General features: G+C 42.5%; 1 protein-coding gene across 6 annotated transcripts in view; it reads left to right on the top strand.

Moving 5' to 3' along the window:
• The first annotated feature begins 202 nt into the window (after positions 1–202).
• Positions 203–19,850, top strand: part of Marf1 (meiosis regulator and mRNA stability factor 1) — a 56,713-nt gene continuing 37,065 nt past the window's right edge. For 3 of the 6 annotated variants that reach the window (XM_052197839.1, XM_052197838.1, XM_052197835.1), the window contains exons 1-10: positions 755–863; positions 5,642–5,843; positions 7,111–7,797; positions 8,483–8,654; positions 10,134–10,360; positions 12,297–12,414; positions 13,417–13,589; positions 17,821–18,246; positions 18,437–18,594; positions 18,672–18,830. In XM_052197839.1, coding sequence (XP_052053799.1) covers positions 5,703–5,843; positions 7,111–7,797; positions 8,483–8,654; positions 10,134–10,360; positions 12,297–12,414; positions 13,417–13,589; positions 17,821–18,246; positions 18,437–18,594; positions 18,672–18,830 — 2,261 coding nt within the window. In that variant the 5' untranslated portion in view covers positions 755–863; positions 5,642–5,702. Of the gene's footprint in view, positions 266–754; positions 864–2,080; positions 2,102–5,641; positions 5,844–7,110; positions 7,798–8,482; positions 8,655–10,133; positions 10,361–12,296; positions 12,415–13,416; positions 13,590–17,820; positions 18,247–18,436; positions 18,595–18,671; positions 18,831–19,850 lie in introns of those variants that run through there. The other 3 variants (XM_052197836.1, XM_052197840.1, XM_052197837.1) reach the window with 3 other exon arrangements.

The following is a 19,850-nucleotide window of genomic DNA, read 5'->3' as shown; positions in this document are numbered from 1 at the left end:
TTGCGCTAAAAGATGCTGTGCAACGAGCACGATTTAATTTGTTTAAAAAAAAAATATTAAGGGTTATCACGTGACAAGGCAGAGCATTAAAAAAAACACAACACTTTATTTCACACTAATCTTGTCTCCTTAGTCCTCGCTCCCAAGACCTTTTAGAGCTGGACCCTAGCAAGTCTCATCTGACAGGCCTTTCCTTGCCTCCATCACAAAAGCTCGATAGTTCTCCGCCTGGAGCTCCGTTCGACATGGCATCATCAAACCAGTGGTGAGAACTCCTAAACCGGGGTTCCTGCTAAAAAAAAAAACCGCCACCGCCACCCCAGATAAGCGCCTATTTTGAGGTTTATCGGGAGGGGACTGAGCCTGACGAGGCTGCAGGGCCGCGAGGCCCCGCCCCCCCCACTTCCCAGCGTGCCCTGCGCGGAGAGGACACGGAGGCGAGGGCGGGGCGGAAGAAAAGACTGGGCGAGACTCTGGGAGGGGTGGAGCTAGAAAGGGGATGGGAGGAGCGGGGGAAATGGGCGGGGCTATTGGAGGAAGAGACTGGGAGGATTGGGGACGGGTGGGACTGTGCGGGGGAGAAAGGGAGTGGCCATAGGGGGAGGAGCAGAGGAAGGGTGTGGTATTATGGAGGAAGAGGTGAGGCGAGGGGGGCGGGGGAGAGGGATCAGAGAGAGGGGCGGGGCTGGTAGTAGAGAAGCGTGTAGGTTTTGCGACAGGGGCGGGGTGGGGCGGAAGCGGAAGTGGAGGGAGCGCTTGGCGGCGGCGGGAGCTGCGGAGTCGGGAATCAAAATAAAGGGCCTGGGGGGTGGGGGGAAGGCGGCGGTGTCGGAATGTGAGCGGAGAAGGAGCTAGTGGCTGAGGTGAGTCCTCTGTCAGTGCCGGGACTCCACTCGGGCGCACCGGGTGCTCTGAGCAGCTACGTAGCTGGTCCGGGAACGGTGCCTTTTTCCCCAGACTGATGCTTGTATTTTTGAAGGACTCGAACTGGGACCTGCCAAAGGGACCGCGTGAAAAAATCGGTCTCCGATGTTCTCCAGGTCTCTTCCGGGGCGTTTAGCTCCCAGCTGGCGCCTGTCTCCCTGCTCGCTCCGGGCACTCCAAGTGTCAGTAGCAACCTTGGCAGGACGCGCAAAGTTGGAAAGTTGAGAAAAAGGACAGTAGTGGAGCTTAGTCTCTTATCGTTTTTTGGTTTTGTGTTTTAGCAGTTTGAGTTTCAGCCGCTTCCCCAATTCTAGCACGAACGTGGTGCATTCTAGTTAGTTACACTAGTATATTTTGGACTTTCCAGGGTCTTTTTGTTTTGCATACAAGGAAATTGTCAACAAAATGATCTTTCTTCACCTTCATTGAGCTCTACATTTGTCTAGGGTCATTTATTGATATTTGTGAGGCACAGTGTAGTTGCTAGTTTGGGATACCGTATGTTCACATACAGTCAATACTATTACGGAATTTCTAATATTTTTTAATGGGGGAGAAAAGCCATCAAATAATCATTTTAGGTAAAAGGTAGAAAACGAGCAAATACATAGGACTGGGAGTTTGTAGTAGGGGGAGGTCATTTGGGAAATAATTCATTCTCAGGTATCTCTTGTCACCAAACTACAAATAACTGTAAGTAAAGGGGTTGCCATGATGATTAGACTCACAAGAGATTGGCCTTATGTTTAGAAAGATGACATGCCCAAGGCAGCATAGATAGGTGGCCTTCAGAACCAACATGTAGGCAGTACAATGTTGAATGCTACATTCTCAGCCAGTGTCTAAGTTGCTCAGAGACTGAGAGTTTCAGAAGGGAAGACTCTCACATTAGAGCTTCCTCTGACTGATTCAGTTGCTTAAATGGAATTCCTAGGAATATTTGGGAAATTTTTAGGCTGCAGACCACTATTGTTTTTCCTTACATTTGTTTGAACTGAGTAATCTATCTATACCTGCCTGCCTGCCTGCCTGTCTGTCTATCAACAAAGTCTCATTTTTGTAACCACAGCTGCCTGGAACTTGGCTGCCATAAGCCATAACCTCCTGCCTCTGCCTCCTGTACTACCACTCCCTGCCCTTTGAGCAATATTGAGAAGGCACCTTGGTATAGAAAGAGGTAGGTGAGCCTTTTGACCTCAAGCTAGCTATGAAACTTTATTTTAAAAGTTTCTGTTTCTCAGTGAAGTGTTAGACATGCTTTGAAAGGTTTAAGCATGCTAATATTATGAACACTGTGAGTATGACAAGTTCTTATGAATAAGAGCAGAGCCGGTTGGGTGATATACAACCTGGATTTTTGTGGGGTTTGGTTTTGTTTGTTTTTGTATTTTGAGACAGTGTTTCTCTGTGTATCCTTAGCTGTCCTGGAACTCCTTCTGTAGGTTGGGCTGTCCTCGATTTAAACAGATCCACCTGCCTCTGACTCCCCAGTACTGGGCTTAAGTGCATGCGCCACCATCACCTGGGTCAACCTGCATTTAATGATTAAAATACGTATTGTAATTCAAGCAGTGATGGTAAACTTTGTCTCCAAACTATTTTTCAACTGTACTAGACTAATTCTCTAATTCCTTCATTCAACAAATTATTACTTTGTGATTACCAGGGCTGAGCACAGGATATAGTGGTGAAAATGGACAGTGTATGTATTTTCTAATTCACATTTTAAAATGCTGTGTACAGACAATGAAATAAACTTCTTTTTCTTTCCCTTCTCTTTCTTTCCTCTCTGCTTCTCTGTCTGGGATTGAACCTAGACCCTTCCATATGCCACTGAGCTCCATACATTCCCCAGTCTACAAACAGAAAGTTAAATAGTTTCAGCACACTACCCACATAGTAAAGATATTGGATTTTACAACTGGATCATATGACAAAGACTCAAGTCTCAACTACAGTTCAACTCAGCCATAGATATTATTTAAATGAAGGAGTGTAGCTAAGTCCTAATGAAACTTTACAGATACTAAAGTTTAAGTTTCATGTTTAAGAACACTTTCTCAAGAATTTAAGAAACTCAAAATATATGGTAGCACATGCCTGTAATCCCAGCACTTGGGAGGTAGAGGCAGGTGGATTTCTGAGTTCGAGGCCAGCCTAGTCTACAGAGTGAGTTCCAGGACAGCCAGGACTACATAGAGAAACCCTGTCTCGAAAAAACAAACAAAACAAAACAAAAAAAAATTTAAAAAAATTAAAAATATATGCTTAGTTTACAGGCTACTTATATACAGGTGTGCCATGCCTCACATATAATCTCAGCATTTGGGAGGCTGAAGCAGGAAAAATGTTACAAGTTTGAGGCCAGACTTCAGGATTACAGAACCAGATCCTGTCCAAGAAAAACTAGATAGACATACACAAACACACACAGGCAGCAGGTTGACTTTGGCTTGCTTTATTTTATGTGATTGGTCCTCCCAAACTTGAAATACATTATGAACCATTCTCTCATTCTATCATGAAGATATAAAAATCTCAGAAGCATCTTACCAGAGACACATCAGAAAGAAATTATCTTCTACACGCACAGATGAAATCTCTGATGATCACTGAAAGTGGTCAGTGTTGGTTTGTTGTGCTGAGGACTTAAAATAAGGGTTAGTTGTTATCATTACTAGTTTTCTCCCTGCTCAAAGAGTGTGCGTTGGCTTTGCCTTTGTATACTAAGACTCAGAAGACTGTCTGGGGTAAAGTACATCTGTGGGTTGTGACTTCCTTAATTGCTGGATGTTTGATGATAACATTGCTCTTCCATTGTAAACAAACCAAGAAATCAGTTGGTTGGCTTCATTTGTTAAATAGAATTCAAAGTCCTCAGAGGTCATTTAATTAATTTGGCCCTTCTGTGCTTACATTGGACATAGAGAAAGGTTGATACTGTGGTTGTTCTTTTACTAAGATTAGTGCTATCTGCCGGTAACTTCTTTGCTCTCTAAGCAGAACTTGTAGGAAGAAATACCTGAAAGTTAAGGAAAGCATAGGCTAGCAAGGTATGTTCCATATACCTTTAGTACCAGCACTAGGGAGGCAGAGGCGGACAGATCTCTGAGTTTGAGGCCAGCCTGATCTACATAGTGAGTTTCAGGGCAGCCAGTGCTATGCAGAGAAGTCCTATCACAAAAAGAAAGACAGACAGACAGACAACTATAGGCAAAGCCTGATTAGAGCCTGGAGGCTTATTTCAGCCAAGTGAAGAGAGGAGTTCTCACCTAGAGATGTGCACTGTCCATGATTTGGCTCTGTCCTTCAAGAATGCCTATGTCCATTTTCATTTGAAAAGTTCTAGTGGCTGGGGAGGTGGCTCAGTAGGTAAAGTGCTTATTACATAAGCACACAGATCTGAATTTAATCCCTAGCACCTACAGAAAAGCTGGGTATGGTCATAACATGTGCTTGTAATCCCAGTGCTGGGAAAAAAAGAGACAGGCAGACCCCCAAGGGTTTATGCTAGCCAGTCTAGCCAAATTGTTAAGCTCTAGGTTCATTTAGAACCCATTTTTAAAACCCTGTTTTAAAAAAGGAGGAGGAGAGCCAGGTGGTGGTGGCGCATGCCTGTAATCCCAGCACTCTGGGAGGCAGAGGCAGGCGGATTTCTGAGTTGGAGGCCAGCCTGGTCTACAGAGTGAGTTCCAGGACAGCCAGAGCTACACAGAGAAACCCTGTCTCAAAAAAACCAAATCCAAAAAAAAAAAACAAAAACAAAAACAAAAAAACAAAGGAGGAGGAGGAAGAAAAGAAAAGGAAGGTCATAGATTGAGGAAGACACCCAAAGCTGACCCCTGGTCTTTACACACATGGGAGCATCTCCCCATTTACACACACACACACACACACACACAGATGTGTGTGTAAGAACTCAGGGATATGAGGAATGGCAGATCATAAATGGTATGTGTAGTGTATGGACATGTTCATGTGGGTGTGTGCACATGTGCAGGCATGCAGGTGCACAAGCACAGATAATACACGTGTGTAGCCACCAGAGGTGGACATCATTCCTTGTCATTCTCTATTTAATTTTTTAAAAATTACATTTGTTTTGTGTGTGTATATATGTGTGGTGTGTATACACCATGGCATGAGTATGAAGGTTGGAGGACAACTTGTGGCAGGCAGTCCTCTCCAATATGATGGTCTCCGGAGTGGAGCTAAGGTTGTTAGGCTTGGAGACGTTACCTTTAATCACTGAGCCACGTCACTGGCTCCTCCCCACTTTACTTTTTGTGTGAGTGTGTCACTGAACCTGACGTTGATTGGTTTTGCTGGGCAGGATAGCCATTAAACTCTAGGGATCTGATTGTTTCTTCCTCAGCTCTAGAGTTACAGTTGCATGCCTCTCTTTTATAAAAGTGCTGGGATCTCAATTCAAGACGTCATTTTTGTGTTAGCAGATACTTTTCTCAACCATCTCCCAGCCTCAGATCATAGGTTTTTGTTTTTTTTTTTTTCCTAAATCAAATTTATGTAGTTACAATCGACCAAGTTTACCAAATTTTAGAAGCCTGTAGTGAGCTGTGATATCCATGCTGTCTTTGTTTTTTGATGTCTGACTCTTTGAGCGCCATTGCACCATGAGCACAACTGTGTTCTCATATTTAACATGTTAAAATGGGTACTTGTGCAAAGAAGTAACATGTTGACTCATTTTTAACAGGGTGGAAGAATGAGAGAAAAGAAAGATGAAAGAATGTTGAACCATATTGTCTGGCTATGTGATGGAAGGGAACGGAACTGAGAACCCTTGCAGCAGGACGCTTGGATGGTTTCACCAAGATAATGATGCTAAGCCGTGGCCTTGGAAATTCTCTGGTTGCTTTTCTCGTCCTGAGCAGACATTGCCTCTTAGTTCCCAAACGGTAACTATGTGCAGGACATGGCGCACTGACTAGACAATGAGTACAGGTGTTCTGGAGAGTCTCTCCTGCTCTCTCACTCAATAAGAACACACTTGCTCAACTCAGTATTCCACTCTGAGTGGCAGAGGTTTTAAGTGTTTAAAATTGGGGGGAATTTGGCTCCTTATTAAAGCCCTACGTTCCAAAGCTTGCATAGTAAAGTCAATGAAAAGTATAAAATAAATTGTATTTAACTATACTTTCTTAAGTGGCTTTGGAGATAAGGTTTTTTGTTTTTTTTTTTTTTTTAAATATTGTCCGGGTTGGCTTTGAATTTGTGCTCCTTCTGCCTTGGCCTCCCAAGTCTAGGATTACAAACAGGTATGACCATTGCCCCTGCTTTAGTTTTAAGTCTTATAAATTAGAAAATTGACAAAAACTGTTTGTTCAGGATTTCTTGTGAATATTAAGTATGTTACTTCTTTCTTTTCCTTTTTGGTGGTGCTGAGTTTGAATTGAGAATGAATAGTTCCTTTTTTTTTTTTCCTCGAGACAGGGTTTCTCTGTATAACCCTGGCTGTCCTGGAACTCACTCTGTAGACCAGGCTGGCCTCGAACTCAGAAATCTGCCTGCCTCTGCCTCCCAAGTGCTGGGATTACAGGCGTGCGCCACCACCGCCTGGCTGAGAATGTATAGAATGTATAGTTCTAGTTACTGTATCTTTGCGCTGGCCACAGTGTAAAAGCTGCATTAAAGCTTCAGTGCTTCCGCAATGCTATCAGCAGCACATTTGGGCCATTTTGGGTAAATGGTAGGTGTCATTCATAGTGTTTGGAGTACCAGTCTTCTTTAAGGAAAACCCTACTAAAACCTGTTCCCACCTATAGGAATAAATGAAAGGAAGCCACTCGCTTATAAACCACCTTCCTTGAATGCTGTCTGTGAAATCACAGTTTGCACATATATCTCAGTTTTCTTTAGACAGTGCTTTGAAGCAAGGAGAAGTTATGTATAGTTAATCTGGCTTGCTAAAACAGACCCCTCTGCCTGACTGTCTTAAGATTCTGACAAACATAGTGTTAATTTTAGTGGTATGTTTCTTTGGTTGCCTTCCTGCCTCTATTAGGATTGTTCCTGGTCTTAGCTGGATGCTGTTCTATTTGTTCAGTTATGATTAAATGGTGTAAAGAGAATTGAACATTATTTTCCATTTTTTAATGCAGTAGTGTATGAAAAAACAAAACACAATAGCTCCAAAAACTCACTTGTGTTCTGATCTCTCCTCAGAAAGAGTACATGGAGAACAAGAAAGCTGCTGTGGAATTAAAGGACATACCATCTCCCCTTCCTGTTGGCTCTAAATTTTTCCCAGCAGTCCCACTTCCTGATATTCATTCTCTTCAGCAACCTAAAGTACAGCTCTCAGCTATTCCCAAAGTAAGCTGCTGTGCACATTGCCCTAATGAACCCTCCACTTCACCCATGCATTTTGGTGGTGGCAGTGACAGTAGTGGAGGTTCTGGGAGCTTGGTTCACACGGGCTCACTCTTAGACTCACCAAGCACCGGGACAGTCACGTGTCAAGTAGGGTCAGGTTTTGCTTTCCAGTCTGTGTCTTCACTGCAGAATGCCTCCACTAGGAACAACTTGGTGGGCCTTGCGAGTGACTTCCCCAGCATGTGTGTAGAGAGTAACCTACCTTCCTGCAAGCACCTGTCGTGTTGTGGGAAGCTCCATTTCCAGTCATGTCACAGTAATGTACACAAGCTGCATCAGTTCCAGACTCTCCAGGGCTGTACCTCTGCTGGCTATTTCCCCTGTTCTGATTTCCCAAGTGGGGCTCCTGGGCATTTGGAAGAGCGCCTTTCCCATTCAGAGCTTACACCTCACTTGTGCACCAACTCTCTTCACCTAAATGTGGCACCTCCGGTTTGTTTAAAGGGCTCACTTTACTGTGAAGACTGTCTAAACAAGGTCTGTATCTTTTATTTATCTTGGGGGAAAATGAGGTTTGGTTCTGTTAAATGGCTCTACCTTGCCATATCTTTACTGTACACAGGATTGAAGATTCTTCATGATATAGATCACACTTGATCAGCATAGCTGCTTCTGATGCTAAAAGATGCAAAGGGTAAAATGGGAGGCCTTCCAAAAAAAGTTCAGTGTAGTTAATGTGTTTAGCTTGTGCTTTTAGAGCCTCTGATCACAAGAAAGTCATGTCCAACAGGACACCTTAGTTTGCAGTCTGTGATCTGTTTCACCCTTCTCTACAATGCAGTTAGTCAAGTTCTTACAATTTAAACTCAGCTTATACGGGGCCTTTCACGGTGGGAAAGTAGCTACACGTTGTCTTTTTGTAATATGAGGAACTTGAAACTCGGCTCCAGTCACACTAGTGCTCAAAGGAAAGCTTTTCTGCCATCTATGGAAGGGATCTCCCTCATAGCAGATGGGTGTTCCAGGTTTCAGGTTGTTTCTTGAGATGAAACTGGATTGATAGTTGATTGTTCTGATAAAGATTGTTTGAAAATACACTTTATCAGAGGTCAGCAGGTAGGAAGGTGAAATATTTAGAATGATGATTCAGTTGTATATGAATCTAGGTTCTATGTTGATGTGCCTAAAACTTCTTCCTTTTTTTAAAAAAAAATTAAAACAGCCAGCAAGAAATAGTATAATTGATGCTGCTAAAATCTGGCCAAATATACCACCTCCAAATACTCAGCCTGCACCTCCAGCTATTCCTCTGTGTAATGGCTGTGGAACAAAAGGCATGGAAAAGGAGACCTCCTTGTTGGCAACTGGTCTAGGCAAAACTGCTTCAAAATTTGGTAAATAATGCTATAGCATTTAAAAGTGCATTTAAGTTCTCTCTCTCTCTCTCTCTCTCTCTCTCTCTCTTTCTCTCTTTCTCTCTTCTCTCTCTCTCTCTCTCTCTCTCTCTCTCTCTCTCTCTCTCTGTCTCAAGGTTTATTTGCTTTTATTTTATGTGTACAGTGTTTTACATGCATGTGTGTAAACTTACTAAATGGGTGCCTGCTGCTTGAGGAGACCAAAAGAGGGGCCTGGGGTCCCCTGGAGCTGGGGCTGCAGAAGGTCATCAGCCACTGTGTCTATGCTGGGAACTGAACCAGTGTCCTACAAAAGCAAGTGTTCCTGAGTAGACATATCTCTATAGCCTCCATTTGAGTTGTTTCAAATATTTTACACAAATGTATTTAATTTCCTCTAAAATCTTCCTTGTGATTCGAAGGGTACATTTGTGTTTTAAAGTGTACGTGAGACTTTCTTTCCCTCATTTGACAAAAACTTTTTTGATTATAGGCGCTTCTGTTGGGTTGAGGCTGCTTAAGATCAGAATCTGTATAGGAAAATGAGGAGTCTATTAGATTAAGTGCTGTCAGAGACTTGGGCTCACTTAGATTGCGTGTATGTTTTGTTTTGCTTTTATGGAGACAGGGTCTCTTCTGTGTAGCCCTGGCTGTCCTGGAACCCTCTGTAGAACAGAGTGGCTTTGGACTCACAGAGGTCCGCCTGCCTCTGCCTCCTGAGTGCTGGGATTAAAGGCGTGTACCATCACATTGAACTCAGCTTAGCTTCTTAATGCTCCCTACATATATTTAGTATTTAGAAAAATTTAGTAGTGTCTTGATTGTTGTTTTGTTTTTCAAGACAGTGTAGCCCTGGCTGTCCTGGAACTTGATCTGTAGGCTAGGTTGACAACAAACTTAAGAGACCCACCTGCTTATGCTTCCCAAGTGCTAGGATTAAAGCCATGCACCACCGCTGACTGACCGTAGTGCCATTATTAATAGTATTTGAAACCTGAGTGTTCTCAATTAAAATCATTTCCCTAAAAAGCAGTTACTGTGTTATTTTATTGAAGAAAACATCTCCGAAAGGTTAAACCAGATGTTCATAATGTACCAGAGTACATGTGCTAGAGTTTCACTTGGGTGGCCTTTCCAATGCTCTTCCATAGCCAACAGGAAGCTAGGCCTGTACTGAGGTGGAAGCAGATCCAGGGACCGTAGCATCCACTCAGTTTCTGTTCATCATTGGAGAAGCACTTTGGTTCAGCAGGAGATATCATGGTACCACTAATTTGTAGGTTTGATGCTACTAAAGATAGGAATGATCTCAGTATGTCACTGGAATGTCAAGGTTGCTTTTTAGGCTAGCCTGTAAGGTTGGTATCCTTAAACTTGATGTCTCTGCTATTTAGAGTGGTGATGGGTAGTTACCATTTGTAACTTAGCTTGTTGTTTGTTTTACACTTTGTGTAACTTGAAGTATTAACATTTTTTAAGGGTCACCAGAAGTTGCAATCACTGGACAGGTGCTGGAGACCCTCCCACCCATTGGCGTTTTCTGGGATATTGAGAATTGTTCAGTCCCCTCTGGCCGGTCAGCAACAACTGTTGTACAGAGAATCCGGGAGAAGTTTTTTAGAGGACACAGAGAAGCAGAGTTTATCTGTGTGTGCGACATCAGTAAAGAAAACAAGGAAGTTATTCAAGAGCTGAATAATTGTCAGGTAAGGGTTGTTGTTGTTGTTGTTTGTTTGTTTGTTTGTTTTTTAAGCTTTGTAATCTGCTGAGGCCCAGAGCAGTTGCTTAGCACTGACTTCCAGAGGACTGGAGTTCAGTTCCCAGAGCCCACATGGTGGCTAACAGCCATCTGTATGTGACTTCAGTCCCAGGCATCATACACCCTCTTCTGGCTTCTGTAATGCCAGGTGCACATATGGTACACATACATACATACAAACAAAACACCCACACACAATAGAAAATTTAAAATAATGAAATTTTAAAAAATGTTAATCTGCTGTGGTAGCAGAATAATAAGTACGTATGATTATTTGGGCTATTGTGTTTAAAATTCCAATTCCAGATTGACTTAGTGATTTTAGAAAAAAAAAAGCTACAATTTTTTTCTTCTTTCTCTTTTAAAGCTTTATTTATTTTTATATGAATACACTGCAGCCGTCTTCAGACACACACCAGAAGAGGGCATCAGATCCCATTACAGATGGTTGTGAACCACCATGTGGTTGCTGGGAATTGAATTCAGGACCTCTGACAGAGCAGTCAGTGCTTTTAACCTCTGAGTCATCTCTCCTGCCCATGGTGTGTGTATGTGTGTGTGTGTGTGTGTGTGTATATATGTGTGTATATATGTGTACATATGTGTGTGTATATGTGTGTGTATGTATGTATGTGTATATATATATATATGTATATATATATATATATATATATATATGCTGATTTCAAATGAGAGAAAGCCACACAGATTTTCCTAGAACGCTGAAATGTAAACATTCGATCTTTCAGTATCACATGCTGCTTGTATCTATGCACTGTAGTGGCCACATGTGCTGTCTGCTTTGGCTGTACCTGCTCTGTTAGCTAGGCATACAGAATGATGTAGTGTTTGTAGATGTAATTGAAGATCTAAGAAGGAAACCACTTCTTTGTGGGTATATTGCCAATAAATGAAAGAATTGGAATATTTATTTAGAGACAGAGTCTTAGCAGATACCCCTGTCTGACCTAGAAGTTGGTATGTAAATGACACTATCCTTGAATTCACAGAGATCTGCCCATCTCAGTTTCCTAAGTGCTGAGATTTAAGGCATGCACTGTCATGCACAGCATTAAGAACAAATTTAAATCAAGGGAGGCTGGGGCTGGAGAGACAGCTCAGGTTAAGAGCACTGGCTGCTCTTCTTCCAGAGGTCCTGAGTTCAATTCCCAGCAACCACATGGGAATATCATCCATAATGTGATATCTATATATGTTATATGTAGTATGATATACATACTTAGACAAACTGTCAAATATAAGTGAAAATTATATGTGGTTGAGGTACTTTGCTTTGGACACAGCCTTAAGTGTAATAGTTTTAACAAGAGTTGGCAATTTTGGCTTCCTTAGGATGTTATATTCTCTTCCATCTGTCATGCCGCTCTAGATCCCATAGTCTCCAGACAGTGGATGACATGGGTGATAAAATGGAACTCCACAGTGTACCTTAACCTTACCACTTGCAAATTATGAACAACATGTATTGTGGAAAGCTTGGTGATTTGGAAGTTGACTTCCTTTTCCTACTTTTCTTAAGTCAGATAAATAGTTCAAGTAATTAGAAATGAGAATTCAGACAGTAATTTCTCCATTTTTTTATATGGAGACCCAGTTCTGAAACTGAGATCCACTTGTAACCTTCCCATTCCCAACAATAATAATTGAAGAGCTTCTTTCCTTGTGTGTTATCTACTGGGGTCAAGTGTTGTGGAACATTTCTATAATCTCAGCATGTAGGAGGCTAAGGCAGGAGGATGAAGAATTTTAAGGCTAGCCTGGGCTATACAGGGAGACCTTTGTTTAAAAAAATGTGGACCACGTGTGTGGCATTTTTCTAACTGTAGCTCTTGTTCAATGACCCTTTTGACAAATGATCACAGGTAACTGTTGCTCACATAAATGCTACTGCAAAGAATGCTGCTGATGATAAACTCCGTCAGAGCCTGCGAAGGTTTGCAAATACGCACACTGCTCCAGCTACTGTGGTTCTTGTGTCAAGTAAGTGTCAAAACATCTGGTTTTAGCCACACTCACTGCATGGGAATTATTGGAAATGACAAGCCAAGGAACCATAGAGATGTGAACACAGAGCACACAGTGATGATGATTGTTTGCAGCTGTTTAGAGAAACAGCTGCATCTACAGCCTGGTGTAGCTTACCCCTATAACCTCAGCATGGAGGAGGCTAAGGCAGGAGGATCAAGCATGCAGGGCTGTCTTAGGTTAAGAAAGAAAACAGAATTTAAATTTTTAGTTATTTTCCATGAGTTATTGCAGGGCCAGGTTTTTCAAGAAAATGGTTTGTTTTATTTTGTGTGTATATGGGGGTGGGTATTATAACTTAAAAAATGCAAGATGAATAATTTCAGATTTGCATCTCCCCAGTGTTAATACCTGCTCCGTGTTAATATTAGAAGATAGCCAGGTCTTACGTGTGTGCTAGGATTGTCCTGTCATGTTAACCCTTTGAGAGAAAATGTGCTCTTGTTTTTTTTGTTGTTGTTGTTGTTGTTGTTGTTTTCGAGACAGGGTTTCTCTGTGTAGCCCTGGCTGACCTGGAACTCACTCCGTAGACCAGGCTGGCCTCGAACTCAGAAATCCGCCTGCCTCTGCCTCCCAGAGTGCTGGGATTACAGGCGTGCACCACCACCACCCGGCTGTGCTCTTGTTCAAAAAGGAGAGAGTGACTGACCCTGAGCCAGCCTGCCTGTCTTCTTGGACATGGCACTGGCTGTCCCGGGCTGTCTGTTGGATGTTTCTTTTTCTTCTTCTTTTTTTTGTAATCGTTACTTATTTATTATATGTGAGTACACTGTAGCTGTCTTCAGACACTCCAGAAAAGGGCATCAGATCTCATTATAGATGGTGTGAGCCACCATATGGTTACTGGGATTTGAACTCAGGATCTTCGGAAGAGCAGTCAGTGTACTTAACCGCTGAACCATCTTTCCAGCCCTGTTGAATGTTTCTAATTCTTGATTTTTTTTTTTCCCCTTTCAGCTGATGTTAATTTTGCATTGGAACTCAGTGATCTTAGACACCGGCATGGTTTCCACATCATTTTGGTACATAAAAACCAAGCCTCTGAAGCCTTGTTACACCATGCTAACCAGCTGATCAGATTTGAAGAGTTCATTTCTGATCTACCCCCCAGGTTACCACTGAAGATTCCTGTGAGTGGGTTTCTGTTGCTTTTGCTGTTGTCTAGTGGTAGATTTCGGAGGCTGAGAGACTGCCCTTGGTAAGGGGTCACCAAGCCCAGGGGTGCTGTTCTTTGTGAGAAGTTGATCAGAGTTTGAAATAAACTTAAAAACCACAAATTCTTGTCTAGAACAGATACAGATGAGTTTTCTTGTAATGCTTTTCAAACTTGCCTAGAGAGCCAATTTGTGGCTTTACCTCAGAGATAGGCACTTGCCAATGTCCCCAAGGCTAGAGGCGCTTTCTATCAAATGGATGAAACAATAGAAGAAGCATTGTTTTGCTCCCAGGTATTATGGGTAAAGAGCATGTCAAAGAGCTCACACACTTGTGTGTCTGCCTTCAGATAAGTAGAGCAATTGAGCATCTCTGGCGATTTTCTTTTCTTTTCCTTAGTTACCAGAAGCTGTGCTTTTTTCAGTCTATTTCTTGTCATGCATGAGTGTTCCTGGGTGTTGTAAGCTATACATATTAGGAGAGTGTGAACACATTCCAAGGCTCAACATTTTTTCTAGAATTGATTTGGGGTAAGGATGATTGCCACAGTGCTGATCTATTTGTATATTGTTTGGGGGAATGCGTGTGTAACTCTGAAAGAAATTCTAACAGTGATAGAAAAGACTTCCATGTAGGTGTTCCAGGAGAGTGACAGTCCCATACATTAAATGCACTTTTAATATATAATTTAATAAAATAACTTTATGGTTGCAGGTGTATTTTATAAACGATCATGTCCAACCCAGTACTTGGGACATATACCTGTAATCTCAACATTTTGAAGTTAAAAGCAGTGTCTCACAAGTTCCAGGCTAGCCTGGGCTGCATAGTGAGTGAGACCCTATCTCAAAAACAAGAAGAAAGGATGGCATCCGGTGTTCTCACAGAGGAGGTGGAAGTTAGTGTCCCTGCTAATACCAGATGCCGGCAAGACCATGTGAGGGGTGATTCACAGTTGGAGGTTTCAGACTCTAGGCCAAGGGATAGCATCACAACCTACTACAGCCTTTTGAACTTCTTTCTTATCTCATTTGTTTTGGGGACCTGTGGCCAGAGCTGCATTACCTGCCTCCTGTATCTGTCTTGTGCTCTCTAACTATAAATGGCCACTAAATCAGTTGTATTTTGGCAGAGAGCTTGCCCATGTGGGAGGTGTTATGATTTAAAAAGACCAGTTATACAGAATATTCAGTCATGTGGGATGCTTTCTCATTGACCAGAGTGATAATGGCCCAGCTTTTCTTTCCTGTTTTTTAGCCCAGCCCTTTAGTGAGTTGTGCTAGCTTTTCCTGGGTTTTGAGTTGCTGGTGTCACAGGAAGAGTGAGATTTTGTTGATGACTGGTTGACATAACCCATGTGAAAAGGACGTTCCCAATACAAAAGTAAGGTGTAAAAGCAACATGTAGAGCACAAAACCTTCCAGGCCTACCTTGAGGGGACTACTGTTTACAGGTTAGCATTGTTTTCCAAATGTTAAAAAAAAATTTAAGTCACATGCCTAAAAATTTTTAAGTCACATGATATTAACTTAATATCATAACTTGGGTGCATTTCTCTGCCCATATCAAATACTGGTATGAATCGCGCATATTTTTAGCCATTAGAATGCTGACTGACAAGCTGGGCAGTGGTGGTGCATGCATTTAATTCCAGGACTCAGTAGGCAGAGGTGGGTGAATCTGTTGATTTTGGGGCCAGCCTGGTCTACAGAGCTACTTTCAGGACAGCCAGGACTACACAGAGAAACGCTGTCTGCCTTGAAAACCAAAATAAACAAAAAATGAGCACTGACTGGAAGCATGCCTGTGGTGGGCATCGGTTTGTTTAAGCAGTGTGCCTGTTACTGGACACGTTTCTACAAAGGGGTTTTGTTTTTGTTTTTGTTTTTTCCATTTCCAGCTAGCTCATTCAGGGAATCTTTAGAGGGTACTTTCTCAGCTATGGTAGCTCTGGGTTAGAAATTACTGGTAAAGTCTTTCTTGTCTTCCAAGAAAGTGATATTGATTCTCTTATGATTGAGGAGTACAAATGTCACCGGGCAGTGGTGGCACATGCCTTTAATCCCACCACTTGGGAGGCAGAGGCAGGCAGATTTCTGAGTCTGAGGCCAGCCTGGTCTACAGAGTGAGTTCCAGGACAGCCAGGGCTACACAGAGAAACCCTGTCTCGAAACAAACAAACAAACAAACAAGAGAAGTACAACTGTCTCTTTAAGATGTTTGCTAGTGTGACAGGTTAAAAAGTGCTATCTGCATATAGGTGACCTTACTAAACCTTTTTTTTTTTTTTAAGCAGAACTCCTTTTCTTTTTCTGTTGTTACCCTTGAATATTTTTTTGTGGCTCCCAGTTTTAACCTGTGCACAGTTATCTTCATTCTGTTAGCATTTGCACTGTTTTATTTCTTGATGGCTAGATTCCAGGTTATCTGGAAGGGTTCTAACCATGGAAGTTACAGGCTATTGACTAACAAGTACATTTCAATGGCTTATAATAATATTTGCTGAGTTGTTCCTTAAGTTTGAAATGGTTTCCACGTAATGTCTGCCAGTCAGTGGTGATCCCTGCTCACCCGAGGAAGCTAGTCACCATTCCTCCTCGCCCCAAGCAGCTAGTCACCAGTCTCTAGGGTGACTTTTTTTTCTTTTTTTTTTATTCGATATATTTTTTATTTACATTTCAAATGATTTCCCCTTTTCTAGCCCCCCGCTCCCCGAAAGTCCCATAAGCCCCCTTCCCTCACCCTGTTCTCTCACCCACCCCTTCCCACTTCCCTGTTCTGGTTTTTGCCCTATACTGCTACACTGAGTCTTTCCAGAACCAGGGGCCACTCCTCCGTTCTCCTTGTATCTCATTTGATGTGTGGATTATGTTTTGGGTATTCCAGTTTTCTAGGTTAATATCCACTTATTAGTGAGTGCATACCATAGATTCATCTTTTGAGACTGGGTTATCTCATTTAGTATGATGTTCTCCAGCTCCATTTGCCTAAGAATTTCATGAATTCATTGTTTCTAAAGAAAGTATCCAAATTAACAAAATTAGAAATGAAAAGGGGGATATAACAACAGAAACTGAGGAAATCCAAAAAAATCATCAGATCCTACTACAAAAGCCTATACTCAACACCACTGGAGAATCTGGAGGAAATGGACAATTTCCTTGACAGATACCAAATACCAAAATTAAATCAGGACCAAATAGATCATCTAAACAGTCCCATAACCCCTAAAGAAATACAAGGGGTCATAGAAAGTCTTCCAACCAAAAAAAGCACAGGACCAGATGGTTTCAGTGCAGAATTCTATCAGACCTTCAAAGAAGACCCAACACCAATACTCTTCAAACTATTCCACAAAATAGAAACAGAAGGAACACTACCCAATAACTTCTACAAAGCCACAATTACGCTGATACCAAAACCACACAAAGATCCAACAAAGAAAGAGAACTTCAGACCAATTTCCCGTATGAACATTGATGCAAAAATACTCAATAAAATTCTTGCCAACCAAATCCAAGAACACATCAAACCGATCATCCACCATGATCAAGTAGGCCTTATCCCAGGGATGCAGGGTTGGTTCAATATACGGAAATCCATCAATGCAATCCACTACATAAACAAACTCAAAGACTTTTTTTTTTTTTTAAAGATTTATTTATTTATTATATGTGAGTACACTGTAGCTGTCTTCAGACACTCCAGTAGAGGGCATCAGATCTCTTCTTTCCCCCCACCCCCCACCCACAGGGTTTCTCTGTATAACCCTGGCTGTCCTGGAACTCACTCTGTAGACCCGGCTGGCCTCAAACTCAGAAATTGCCTGCCTCTGCCTCCCAAGTTCTGGGATTAAAGGCATGAGCTGCCGCCACTACTCCCCGGCCGGCATCAGATCTCATGGATGGTTGTAAGCCACCATGTGGTTGCTGGGATTTGAACTCAGGACCTTCAGAATAGCAGTCAGAGCTCTTAACTGCTGAGCCATCTCTCTAGCCCGTCTAGGTTGACCTTTTCTGGACAGAATTACACACTATAGCTGTGCCTAGCTGATTATTGGAAACAGCATTACATCGAATAGTTGTAATGTTGCTGTTCTTTCCTCTTGTGCATCTGCTGAAGTGGAGACAGCACCTATTGTTTTGAAATTGAATGTATACTTTTGACTGAACCTGATATGCAACACGTTTTTTCCTATGCTTGCAGTGCCACACTCTACTCTATGTTTATAACCTGCCAGCAAATAAAGATGGCAAGAGCATCAGCAACAGGCTCAGGCGCCTCTCTGATAACTGTGGTGGCAAGGTGCTGAGTATCACAGGGTGCAGTGCGATTCTCCGCTTCATAAACCAAGACAGTGCAGAGCGGGCCCAGAAGCGAATGGAAAATGAAGATGTCTTTGGCAACAGGATCATTGTGTCCTTTACTCCAAAACATAGAGAATTCTTTGAAGCCAAGAGTTCAAATGCTATTGCCGATAAAGCAAAGTCTCCCAAAAAAGTTAAGAACACAAAATTGTGCCTCATCAAAGACACAAGTGAACAGTCACCCAATGTCAAAGCCATGCCTGGGAAAGAGTTGCAGGCAAATTCTGGATCTGCTGTAAAAAACACAAACATTAAAAGTTTACAGGTAATGTTGATCTCTCTCGCTTTCTGAAGTTTATGGCAGGTTTGGTTTCTTTGTGTGTGCTCTGGGCCTGCTGGCTCCTGTTGTGCCTTCTTATGTTGGTGTTTGCTGAGACTCAGTCATTTTACTCTATGTAGAATCTAACCCATCTGAGATACTTAGGTTTAAGGCCACTGCACTTATGCCTTTACAGGAGCTGTGCCAAATGGAATCGAAGACTGGCAATAGAAACAGTGACCACCAACAAGGCCATGGGAGGGTGGCAGCACTGCCTAACAGTGGCCCGACTCCTTCAGTGCCCATCCTGAAGAACACAGTTGTGGCGGAGCCACTTTACAGAAGCAGTCAGAAGTATGTCCAGTTTTTCTTTTGTAGGGCTTGCTTCTATGAGACCTGTGGCATTACTCTCAAATTCTCCATTCTTTTAGAAAAGAGAACCTCAGTTCCCAGAGCACTGCCAGCTCTCCTGTAGAGAGGAAGAAGAGAGAAGAGTCTGTCTTCCAAGTAAGCTACCCATCTGCATTCAGCAAGCTGATCGCCGCAAGGCAGGCCAGCCCTCTGCTCACCTCTCAGTCTTGGTCTCCGAGGTAAGTCCAGCTTTTCACCCATGGGATGGCTATGCAACAGGAAGGTTATCATCTCTGTGTTAGAGACATCTCTCCCTGCCAGCCCCTCCCTTGAGGTTGCCATAGCTGACATTCTGAGGCAGTGCTTTCCTCCACTGTCCCTCTGCCATTTGGAAAGCCAGGTAAGTCCATGTCAGCAGGGAGGAACACTTAAGATGTCTTCATGGTCAGCTGTGGTGCTGCATACCTGTATGCTCAGAATTTGGGAGGCTGAGGCAGGACACTCACAAACCTGATGAGTTCAAGGCCAGCCTGTGTAACTTATCAAGACCTTAAATAAAAGCAACCAATTAGACAAACAACATCTTACACTCTTTCTGTTCTGGGAAGCCAAAATGAGATGCGCATTGGCTGCTCATAATATGGCACTTCGTAGAAGGCTGATGGAACACTGCTTTGTGAGACTTGGCAGATGGGGCTGCTGTAAAGACCAGTTCTCACACTGCATTTTCTGTGCAGAGTTGGTTAAGAATCACTGCAAAAGCCAAGCACAGTGTTGCACACTGTTGATCCTAGCACGGGAGGCAGGGATCTTAGATTTCTGTGAGATCTAGTCTAACTTGGTCCACATAGTGAATTTCAGGACAGCAAAAGCTACATAGTGAGACCCTGTCTCAAAAAATTAAAAAAAAAAATTACTACAAAAAGGAAATGTATAATTTCTCATGTAACAGTTGGCACCAGAACCTGCCTTCAATCAGAGGAGGTTAAAATTAAGCATTAGAGGCTAAAGTTTTTATTTTTAAAGATTTATTTATTTTTAATTTATATGAGCACACTGCAGCTGTCTTCAGACACACACCAGAAGAGGGCATCCGATCCCATTACAGATGGTGTGAGCCACCATGTGGTTGCTGGGAATTGAAACCAGGACCTCTGGCAGAGCAGTCAGTGCTTTTAACTGCGGAGCCATCTCTCCAGCCAGAGGCTAAGTTTTTAAATTTGTAAGACTAAACTGCTGAGAGTGGAATTTCAATTCAG

Source organism: Apodemus sylvaticus, chromosome 10, assembly GCF_947179515.1.
Source record: "Apodemus sylvaticus chromosome 10, mApoSyl1.1, whole genome shotgun sequence".
Taxonomy (NCBI): domain Eukaryota; kingdom Metazoa; phylum Chordata; class Mammalia; order Rodentia; family Muridae; genus Apodemus; species Apodemus sylvaticus.
Note: the sequence above shows the minus strand (reverse complement) of the source record. Positions and strands in the feature narration are given on the sequence as shown.